General features: G+C 39.5%; 1 protein-coding gene across 1 annotated transcript in view; it reads left to right on the forward strand.

Moving 5' to 3' along the window:
• gpc6a (glypican 6a) overlaps positions 1-12,331 on the forward strand; it is a 545,671-nt gene that overhangs the window by 168,033 nt on the left and 365,307 nt on the right. Inside the window, exon 2 of the mRNA XM_078402332.1 lies at positions 4,198-4,356. Coding sequence (XP_078258458.1) covers positions 4,198-4,356 — 159 coding nt within the window. The remainder of the gene's footprint in view (positions 1-4,197; positions 4,357-12,331) is intronic.

Raw genomic sequence — 12,331 nt, forward strand, 5'->3', positions numbered from 1 at the left:
GATTTAAATCGAAGGTAGACACAAAATGCTGGAGTAACTCAACGGGACTGATGAACAAGGACACCAAGATCTCTTTGTACTTCCCCATTTCCTAATTTGACACCATTCAGATAATAATCTGCCTTCCTGGTGGTTAGAACAGGAAGGCAGATTATTATCTGAATGGTGTCAAATTAGGAAATGGGGAAGTACAAAGAGATCTGGGTGTCCTTGTTCATCAGTCACTTAAAGTTAGCATGCAGGTGCAGCAGGCAGTGAAGAAAGCTAATGGCATGTTGGCCTTTACGAGAAGAGGAGTTGAATATAGGAGCAAAGAGGTCCTTCTGCAGTTGTACAGGGCCCTAGTGAGACTGCACCTGGAGTACTGTGTGCAGTTTTGGTCTCCAAATTTGAGGAAGGACATTCTTGCTATTGAGGGCTTGCAGCGTAGGTTTACTAGGTTAATTCCCATTAGAGCGGGAATTCATATGTCATATGTTGAAAGACTGGAGCAACAAGGTTTGGCTACGCTGGAATTTAGAAGGATGAGAGGGGATCTTATTGAAACATATAAGATTATTAAGGGATTGGACACATTGGAGGCAGGAAACATGTTCCTAATGTTTGGGGAGTCCAGAACCAGAGGCCACAGTTTAAGAATAAGGGGTAGGCCATTTAGAATGGAAATGAGGAAAAACTTTTTCAGTCAGAGAGTTGTAAATCTGTGGAATTCTTTGCCTCAGAAGGCAGTGGAGGCCAATTCTCTGGATGCTTTCAAGAGAGAGCTGGATAGAGCTCTTAAAGATAGCAGAGTCAGGGGGTATGGGGAGAAGGCATGAATGGGGTACTGATTGTGAATGATCAGCCATGATCACATTGAATGGCGGTGCTGGCTCGAAGGGCCGAATGGCCTACTCCTGCACTTATTGTCTGTTGTCTATTGGGACAGGCAGCATCTCTGGAGAGAAGGAATGAGTGACGTTCGGGTCGAGACCATTTTTCAGACTATGTCTGAAGAAGGGTCTCAACCCGAAACGTCACTCATTCCTTCTCTCCAGAGATGCTGCCTGGCCTGCTGAGTTACTCTAGCATTTTGTGTCTACACACAAAATAACATGTATGGTATACAACTCAAACAGCATGCTCTGGCAGAATTAAGCCATCCTCCAACTAACAGATCAGATTAACGCTGTGCTGAGCTCTCCCATTTAGTGATGTATGATGATAACCAGCTACACCACTGTGCTGTCCTCCGGGGTTCTTCTCCCTGAATTTGGCAACAAAGCATTGGCTGGTCTTCTGTTTCTAATCACTATTCCTTTCCCCTTGGATGTGTATGTGGACGTCAGATGGGGGCAGACCAGCTTTACCCTTCAATATTGTCAATGCTGGGCCACTTTCTGTTGCCATGAGGATGATTGGTATCTACAAAATAATTATCTCGCAATGATGCAACACTTGTAGCCAAGGCAAAGAGGGGGGATTAGCAAATAAGAAAATGTCCAGATTTGTATTGCGTTTTCAGTATGGAAGGGAGATTTGTGGGTTTTCAGTCATTAGTGAAGTTGTTTTAACTACAGACCATATTAGAGATAAATCAGTTCTTTGCTCATATTCTCACCCAGTTTAGTGAATTTTTGAGGACACACTAAGGACTCTCCTCCCCACTCAGTCACAACTAGCAAGGAAAAGCTTGCATGTGCACATTAATGATTTATTGAAAGAGAAGTAATAATGAATTAAATGTGCACGACTGTCCTTGTTTGCCTCACTAAATTATTGAGTATCTCTTTTCCTGCTAGTAATAACTCAATGGAAAATGGAATATTTCACAACAGGAACTCTCACATCAGCATTTAACACACTTAATTATGGTATTAACTGCTGATTGTATGTCTTTGCCATGAATTATTGTGGATGGCAAAGTGAGGATGGCAGGCCATAATTTGTTCTGTTGAGCATTTACAGAGGATGTATGACTATGCTTATGAAATGTGGTGCATTTTACAAACTTTCATTTCAATCTCTGAAGCTTGCAAATGTTTCAAGTGCCCTTGAGCATGATGTATTTGCTTTCTCTGTCATCTTTTGCAAGAAAGCTATTTATTTTATTCAGTAAATGTGGAAAACACATTTGTTTTTTTCAGAGATAGACACAAAAAGCTGGAGTAACTCAACGGGACAAGCAGCATCTCTGGAGTGAAGCAATGGGTGACGTTTCAGATTCCTTCTCTCCAGAGATGCTGCCTGTCCTGCTGAGTTACTCCAGCTTTTTGTGTCTATCTTCGGTTTAAACTAGCATCTGCAGTTCCCTACTATATGTTTGGGTTTTTTTCTCTGACATATGTTTAAAGTTTATTGGAGCAGCTTACTTATTGGTTTACCATTAAGAATCTGGAATATTTCAGATCCTTAGAGATGCAACAATTTCCCTGCACTCTTGGCGGTACTAACTGCTAACTGCACCCCTATCTGCATTCAAACCCTCTACAAAACCTTGAAAACTATCTTATATTAATTTTACTGTTCAATTGCATTGATAGCTTCAAGATTAAATGATTCTATTGATGCCTTACAAGTGATAAGTGTTGACTAAAATGGAATGCTAGCGGCCGCTTCTTTATCCCTGGCATTCAGTGAAAATGTCATGATTCAATGTATTATTTTACTTGAGAATAAATTTAACATGGTTGTGATGCCTATGCAGCAATTTTTGTATCTTTAATGACAAGACGTGGCTGTATTTCCTGGTGCAAGCCACATTGTAGGAAAATGCCAGGCACAAAGTGTATCCCTTTAATCAAGAAATTAACAGACAACCTGAGACTTAAGAAATCTAAGCAAGGTGTCTGTTGACCTTCTCAGGTACAAATAATATATTGGGTCAAGAAGGCAAGAAGTTAAAGTTTTAAAGGTGAATTTTTCAGTAACCATTTTTGTCGTAGAAATTAAAAATGTAGGCAGAGTGGATGAGACAAATTATATTACCAAATTTCAGGTCTAGCTTCTCCTGTCACAATATCTATATGGGATATGGGTCTGACATGGGTAAATAGGACTAGCTTTGATGGAGCATCTTGGTCGGCATGGACAAATTGAGTCTAAGTACCTGTTTCTATGCTGTGTGACTCTGTGACTCTAAGGAGAGAGTGGGAACTGATGGGAGAAATGTTTGCACACTGGGGTGGGGGAATGGAGAGCACAGCAAAAATATGGGGGGATTACTTAAAATTTATTGTTCAGACCATTGGATTCTACAATTTTAAGCAGTACCCTGCCTCTCTTTCCCATGCGCCTCCCCAGCCTGATGTGCATACATTTTGACACAATCCTCCAGTTATCCTGCTCCCTTTCCACTCCCACCTGCTCAATTTCCTTACCCCATGGCTTATATTTCACCACCTCTCCTTATTTGACACTCTTTTGTCTCCTTTTCACCTCTTACGTTTGTCACTTACTCCACCCAAACGCCCCTCATCTGTATCCACCTATCACTGACAAAACGCTTATCACAGCCATGCCTCTCTTTTCCAGCCTTCCGAAGACAAATCTGCAATTGGATCAGTTAAAATTCCAACTATTTTTGTAGCTTCTAACTCAGTCATTTCACTTAATAATTTAAACCATGTATTTGAATAGAAATGGCGTAGGTTTCAAACCGAAAAATCAGAGTGACCCTCTGGGAGGGCTGATCTGTAGAAGTTTAACACTGTCAACAAACTGAGAAGAACCATAATAACAAAATGGACCTGACACGCATTCTATCCTTTCAAACATTGCACACTTTTTTTCATTTGGGAGCATAAATAGGGCATGTTATACTCATTGCTCTTTAAAATTTCTCTGGAAAAATGGTCTCTTTTGAGGGAATGTCTAAATTCCAGTGAAAAAGAACTGTTAACTAAGTTTAAAAAAAACATTCAACAAGACTGGAGGATATAGTACAATGAATTGTTGTAACATCCAAATGATCATAGAAGCAATTAGTATTGGAAAATAACTGCAGATGCTGTAACAAAACGAAGGTATCACAAAATGCTGGAGTAACTCAGCGGGTCAGGCAGCATCTCAGGAGAGAAGGAATGGGTGACGTTTCAGGCCGAGACCCTTCAAGCAATTATATTATTTCAAGGCACTTTTCATATTCCCATTAAAATTCTCATTGGATGGCTAATTTTCTTGCCATGAAGTAACTATTTTTTTCTTCAATGTCTTCAGGGGAGCACCTGCAGATATGTGCACAAGGTTATACATGCTGCACTTCGGAAATGGAGGACAAGTTGAGCCAGCAGAGCAAACTGGAGTTTGAAAATATGGTGGAAGAAACAAGTCATTTTCTCCGCACAACATTTGTTTCCAGACATAAGAAGTTTGATGGTGAGTGCATTGATTTATTTTGATACCCTCTTTTGACACACATATGTTTATCATTGAATACGTGCACATTTTAGATATTATTTTGGTGTAAGAATCAGATGGAATTTGGAAATGTTTTTCAATCTATGTTTCTGTGTTATCCCATAACATGACATAACTGTCAACAATAACCTTTTATCAGGCATAAGATTATTTCAAACTATTTAACTCACTGTTATGATGAGAGTAGACATTGTTGCTGGAACCTTGCTCTTCACAAAGTCGTTATTTTCTATTGTGGTATAAATATACCTTTGGTGCAGACTCTGCACATTACAAAAGACATTAATGTTTGCTTGTGAATTGCCAAATGTTAATGCAATTGAGGAGGTAAGGCAATATTTTAACCTGCAAAGAAATACTGTCTCTGATGAACTCAATTTGCATCTAAAATACACCGACTAAGATCTTGACATTATGTGAAACTATAAAATGTGTGAAAGATAGAGCCCATTGTATATTAAATGTCTTGTGATTTGTATTCCCACTGAAATCAAGTTATGGATTAAGTGCTTAAAATCATCCTCCAGCTGCATATAGAGTAGTAAGCAAGTATGCTTCTAAATACGTATGATACATATGTATAGAACCTATAAGAATTATAACACAAACAGAAGCTTGTAATTATTTGTGCAAGCAAACCTGGATTTCTAAGGTTGCTTAGCCATCATTTGGAGCAAAGCCCCCCAAAAAATACTGAAACGAGTCTTAACGCATCCCAATAAATTTTATCTTGGTAGCAGTGCACTCAAATTGCTCCAACTAGAGGTATTAAATATAATTTTCAAGAATACAAAATTGGACCTGTAATGTTTAACTGATATACAAATACTATAGGGTTTTGATAATGCTTTAAGATGTACAACCACTTTTGTGGGTCCATCTGAATATGGAGAGCCTGCTTAATGTTCTGAAACAGATGTCCAAGCAAAAGAGCTTTCTTGCTGGTATGACAGCTAAAACAATTTTATTATTTTCTGAGAAACCTTATTTCATTCCCTTCAGTTTGGAGAGTGCAAATACATGGTTGTTCAAAGCTCTGATCTGGAAAATCCACAACATTTCCACAAACATTGCCATCTGTATATCAAGTTTCATTCATGAGCAATGTTTATGTGGAGAACAGTTAATTAACAGGGACCACTTAGATTGCTAAATAGCTGATAATTATAATTAGCTCACTTGTTACTAATTGACAACACTGCTTATTTTCTGAAGTTAGAAAATCCTTCTAACATTTATTCAGAATTGTATGTTTTTTTAATCTCTTATGAGTTTCTGGGTGTTTTATAATCTTCCTCATGCATTGATTTACTAAAGGATTAAAATATTAAAGGAGGAATTAAGGGAATGATAACTGGAATATTGCTTTAGATGTCCTATCAGGCTCAGCATGCTAGTAACCACAATAACCAGCCAATATGTCTTTCATTCTGGTATTCATGCGAAGCAAAATATCCACTTACTGCAGCAGAACATGAGAAATGATAATATGTCTGTCAACAAAATCAAATGTCATAAGACACCTACAATTGGCAGCCAATACTCTGATCCCCATCTCACTCCAGCAATCAAAGAATTAGCAAAAACTTATTTCAAATGGTTTCATTGTTTCCTTTGTTCAAGACATTATATGTTGTCCATTAAAATGAAAGAATCCTGGATCTGACCTGATATTAAAATGATATGGTAACATAAACTCAAAGCCCTCATATATAAAATGGAACTGGCTTGGACAGAGAAGAGAAAGGACCAATAATATTTGATGTTGGCTTACCAGATCTGATTTCAAAGGTTTGAAAGGTTCAAGGTACCTTCATGTAATGCCTTATCCAAAGGACAAATGGCTAGAAATATTCCCATGACTCAAAGGGTGCATTCAACTGTAATACTCCTCCTGTACCTTCATGTAATGCCTTATCAGGCTCCTCCTGCAGTATTTTATGCACATAAGGTATAAACTACGTGCAGGATAGAACTGTGAGCATGATAATAAGGCTTTTTCTCTGTCATTACCTAACTTGCAAAGTAACTTTAATTGTCAGCTTGCAAATTATGTTGGACATGATGGATAAAGGGGGCTAGGTGAAAAGAGGACCAGTGTGTAAAGACATTTGGACCTGAGGGAGAGATTAGGACTTGTAGGGCCAGGTCACAGTGTTGGCATTTATTAGTTGGGACTGGAAGTGATTGCAGTCAGATGCTGGGTGGAGGGGGAGATGAGCGTGAGTTGAGGCTCAGTGGTGGGGCATTAAGGAGGGCTGTGTTGATATATGTAAGGTAAGTTAATTTTTTGAAAGATAATGTACCTGAAGTAGGATACATGCTTTATATCTACAGTGTCAAACACATTTGACAATTCCACTTTAAGTGATATGCCTTATCTTTGTGAAAAAATATTTGCATGAGTGGTTTTTGTAACTCATGGCCAAGTACAAGCAAGCACTCCCTGATTTTCATAAGGCTTACGTTCTGTGAACCTTTGTGTAAGTCAAATCTTAGCTAAGTCAGAATCACTAACTCTGTGTCTGTTTCCATCCTCTGTCCAAATAACTCACTGACAGTATTTCTTGTCTTCGCGGTGTCCGGCCGTGTCCGAAGCACTTTCTGTGGCACATGTAACTAGTAGAGTGTATAAGGGAGAACCAGTCGATGTGTTATATCTGGACTTTCAGAAGGCCTTCAACAAGGTCCCACATAGGAGATTGGGGTACAAACTTAAAGCACACGGTATTGGGGGTTCAGTGTTGAGGTGGATAGAGAATTGGTTGGCGGACAGGAAGCAAAGAGTAGGAATAAACGGGTCCTTTTCGGAATGGCAGGCAGTGACTAGTGGGGTACCGCAAGGCTCAGTGCTGGGACCCCAGTTATTTACAATATATATTAATGATTTGGACGAGGGAATTGAATGCAATATCTCTAAGTTTGCGGATGACACGAAGCTGGGTGGCAGTGTTAGCTGCGAGGAGGATGCTAGGAGGCTACAGAGTGACTTGGATAGATTAGGAGAGTGGACAAATGCATGGCAGATGCAATATAATATGGATAAATGTGAGGTTATCCACTTTGGCGGCAAGAACAGGAAAGCAGAGTATTACCTGAATGGTGGCCAATTAGGAAAAGGGGAGATGCAACGTGACCTGGGTGTCATGGTGCACCAGTCATTGAAAGCAAGCGTGCAGGTGCAGCAGGCAGTGAAGAAAACGAATGGTATGTTAGCATTCATAGCAAGAGGATTTGAGTATAGGAGCAGGGAGGTTCTGCTGCAGTTGTACAGGGCCTTGGTGAGACCGCACCTGGAGTATTGTGTACAGTTTTGGTCTCCTAATCTGAGGAAAGACATCCTAGCCTTAGAGGGAGTACAGAGAAGGTTCACCAGATTGATCCCTGGGATGGCAGGACTTTCATATGAAGAAAGACTGGATAGACTAGGCTTATACTCGCTGGAATTTAGAAGACTGAGGGGGGATCTTATTGAAACATATAAAATTCTTAAGGGCTTGGAGAGGCTAGATGCGGGAAGATTGTTCCCGATGTTGGGGAAGTCCAGAACCAGGGGTCACAGCTTAAGGATAAGGGGGAAGTCTTTTAGGACCGAGATGAGAAAACATTTCTTCACACAGAGTGGTGAGTCTGTGGAATTCTCTGCCACAGAAGGTAGTTGAGGCCAGTTCATTGGCTATATTTAAGAGGGAGTTAGATGTGGCCCTTGTGGCTAAAGGGATCGGGGGTATGGAGAGAAGGCAGGTACAGGTTACTGAGCTGGATGATCAGCCATGATCATATTGAATGGCGGTGCAGGCTCGAAGGGCCGAATGGCCTACTCCTGCACCTAGTTTCTATGTTTCTATGTTTCTATGACCTTCTGGGTAAACACCGGTGCCATTGCTGGCTTGTTTATGATGTAAACTTGAGTGATTGTGCAGTGTTGTGGAAATTATAAACAGCCTTGATTGCACTAATGACTAAGCACAGAATTGTTTACATGAGTGTGAGTGTACTTAAGTAGCCTTTTAGTGTAAGTTAGGGAGTTCTGTACTTGCAAAAGAATGTTTAAGTGAGTTGAATCTAAATATGCGATGACCTATACTAGGTACCTTGGCATTTGTCCAAGTGGTGCCATGCACAAATGCACCCTGCCTACAAAGGACCTGTGAGAAGTGCATAATACAGTGGTTCCTTTGGTAAAATAGCATATGATAAATAAAACATGAAACACTTATTTGAATTTCTTGGGTAACATGTTCATCAGTGCAATTGTGCTCAGTACAAATATTAACCTAAATTAAATTAATTTGTCTAGTGCATGTTTTGAACCTACAGTTTTCTGACTTGAGAGATAGCAATACCACCAAATTGATTCTTCGACTTGGTTCTTAAAAATAAAAGGAATGCTCTTTAAAATAACAACAACTTTCTAAAGTCATGTCCCATAAAACAGTTTGAAATCATGCGGGTATTTTGAAAGGGAGATGGTGCTGTGTGAAAAGTTCCAGGATTGATGGCTAGTGGACGCTTTGCGTCTTATTGATCGGTATTCTGTAACCATTGAACCTGTAATATTAATATAAGGAAATACAGATGAAACTAATATTTTCAATATATGTAGAACAATGATAAATTCAAATCAAAATGGTGATTCAACAGTTTTATTTAAACGAGAAAAGAGAAAGGAAAATATTTCAAATATGTTGAAACCCATGACGTGCTGGAAATAGTGTGCATCCGACCAGACTACTATGGAATATGTTTATGTGGGCTTATTTCCCACTCATGTTTGTCACTTGTGAGTTATCTAATTTTTGGTGCTAATGAAGACATGAATAAAGTGGCTGATGCTTGTCGGACATTCAAACAACTTTGACTGATGCACAAAGAAGGGGGCCTGAAGAAGGATCCTGACTCAAAATGTCACCTATCCAAGTTCTCCAGAGATGCTGCCTGAGACACTGTTACTCCAACACTTTGTGTCTTCTTTTGACTGATGCACCTTTGCAGTGAATTACACTGAACATTCAATTCATCATTCTGGAAGTTACTGTTACAATTTAACAGGAATTAGGTCTGTACACCCAACAAATTACACATTTCAAGAATCATATATGCAACAATGCTAATTCATGGTCAATCAATTTGTGTATTTTTCTTTTTTTTTATGCGTGTCTACTGATGTAACTCTGTCGGACTTTGGTGAGGCAGCATTTAGAGTATTGCATGCAGTTCTGGTCTCCCCATTGTAGGAAAGATGTGGAGGCTTTGGAGAGGTTTACTAGAATGCAACCTGGATTAGAGGGAGAGGTTGAATAGATTTGAATTGTTTTCTTGGAAACGTCGGTGGTTGGGGGAGACTTGATAGAGGTATATAAAATTATGAGAGGTGTAGATAGGGTAGACAGTCGGAACCTTTTTTCCCCAGGGTGGAAATGTCCAACACTAGCGGGCATAGCTATAAGGTGAGATGGAAAAAGTTTAATATAGATGTGCAAGGCAGGGTTTTAACCTAGAGAGTGGTGGGGGCCTGGAACGCATTGCCAGGGGTTGTGGTGGAGGCAGATACGAAGTTGCCATTTGAGGGACTTTTAGATAGGCATATGGAAGTGTAAGGAATAGAGGGATACGGATCATGTACAGGCAGATGAGATCAGTTGCACTTGGCATCATGTTTAGCATAAATATCATGCACTATGTTGTATGTAGCACAAGTAACGAATATCATTAACTTGAAACATTAATTTTGTTCCTCTCTGTGCAAATTTGCCTGACCTGCTGATTATCGTTTTTATTTTTGATTTTCAGCCTCTGCAGTATTTTGCTTTTAACATTAATGCTGCTCTTTGTTAGCATTTCCTAGTAAATGTCACTGAGCCAGTACAAAATCCCTAGCATAGTCGTTTGTCTTCAAATGATCTTCGCATGGTTGTGGTAAAGTTCAGCTTTCTAAATCAAATAAAGAGGGTTTTGTGGTTGGGGTAAAAAGCTACTAGAAAATGAAATGAAAGTTCTCAGGCTTCAAATGTTGATGTGTTGCCAATGATACTTTTAATGGTGGTTTGAATCTTTGATACTGTTTTAAATTTCAATAACTTCCATTACCAAGGATGACAAAGAAAGTTTTAACATAAAGAATCTAAAATACTTCCTTGGAATATCAGTGCACTATTTAATGTTGAGCAAAAAAAAACAGTGGACGAAGTCAGTGGATCAGGTTGTTTCTGTGGAAGGAAATGGATAAATGGATAGCCAAGTTCTGGCTTGGGACCTTTCAAACTGAAGGAATTATGAACTAGCTGATAAAAAGAGACAAGGGAAAGGGATGAGGCAAGATATGGCAAGTGATATGTAGATCCAGGTAATACTTGATGGTGATCACTCATAGTAGCCTCAAAGAGAATAATTCTTACAGTGAATAAATCTAAAGATTTCTTCAGAGCAGAATTTTGTATAGAGGGAAAAAGATATATAGCCACTTGTCTCTAAAATTTATTAACTTAAGTCTATAAACATTCAGATACTTTTCTGTTTAAAGTTTTAAAAAAAACTTTTAGAATGCATTAAAATATGACATGTAAACACAGTCCTAAGTTATAGAGAAAAAATTGGTGTCTGACCAGAAGATGGTGGAAAATTGTGGAGAGCAACCCTGGCCCAAGCAAACCTCTTGTAGTTGTCTTCTCCACAATCAATCCCGAAAACTTAAGTTCAAAACTCAGATGAAGGATCTCCATTACACCAGAGAGTGACAGGAAAATCTGTAGGTGTGATCCAGATCTTAGTCACTTCTGAGGCATTTCATCAGCATAGTTTTTGTGCCATTGATAGCAGAGCAAGGGGAGCCAACTGAGCTAGAGATTGATCCAATAAAAGCATCCAAAATGGGTATGATATTTGTTGTCAGTATTGAGATTTCCCATGCCATTAGAATATCTACTTACTGATACTTTTAAATCATTTGACGTGACTGCAGTGTTTGAAAACACTGCAATTTGTAAATTCTTTCACTAACTAGTACCAGACTTTGTTGAGTCTGTTTTTTAAAGTTATGTGTAAATTGCTTTTGATTCCAGGATGACAAAAGGAAATGGAATGGAATCAGTAATAATACAAAGCCATAGCGTCAGATGTATAGTACAGAGTTCCCTAACTCTGGTGGGACAATGCATCCGCTGCTCTAGATGTCAACTTATTTACATCGGCGCAGGCTCGACGATCGCTTCGCTGAACACCTGCGCTCGGTCCGCATTAACCAAACTGATCTCCCGGTGGCCGAGCACTTCAACTCCCCCTCCCATTCCCAGTCTGACCTTTCTGTCATGGGCCTCCTCCAGTGCCATAGTGAGGCCCACCGGAAATTGGAGGAACAGCACCTCGTATTTCGCCTGGGCAGTTTGCAGCCCAGTGGTATGAACATCGACTTCTCCAACTTTAGATAGTTCCTCTGTCCCTCCCTTCCCCTCCTCCTTCCCAGATCTCCCTCTATCTTCCTGTCTCCACAACGTCACCCATTCCTTCTCTCCCAAGATGCTGCCTGACCTGCTGAGTTACTCCAGCATTTTGTGAATAAATCGGCATGTAGTTTGTTTCTCGCTCTGCAGACATGCTACTTGACATGCTAGGTTTTTTCAGATTTTTCTGTTTCATGGCAGTATGATGTTCTCTGCCATACCAAAATAACTTTACCCTTTTCTATACTCTTGAGATTTTTAGAACAGTTAATAATTATTTTACGCGAAACCCATCAACTTTTGTATACTGTGGATTGCTATCTACTACAAATTCTATTTAAAAATACAGATAAAATCCTTCACCATTAAGAGACATTTCAATTTGTCTCTGGGCAATGCATGTTGGTGCAAGGACTATGTAAGAAAGTATAGACTTTGCCACCTTACTTGAACTCTCATCGCCTAGTCACACCTATGCCATGGTGTGATGCTTT

Source organism: Rhinoraja longicauda, chromosome 7 (assembly GCF_053455715.1).
Source record: "Rhinoraja longicauda isolate Sanriku21f chromosome 7, sRhiLon1.1, whole genome shotgun sequence".
In the NCBI taxonomy this organism is placed as follows: domain Eukaryota; kingdom Metazoa; phylum Chordata; class Chondrichthyes; order Rajiformes; family Arhynchobatidae; genus Rhinoraja; species Rhinoraja longicauda.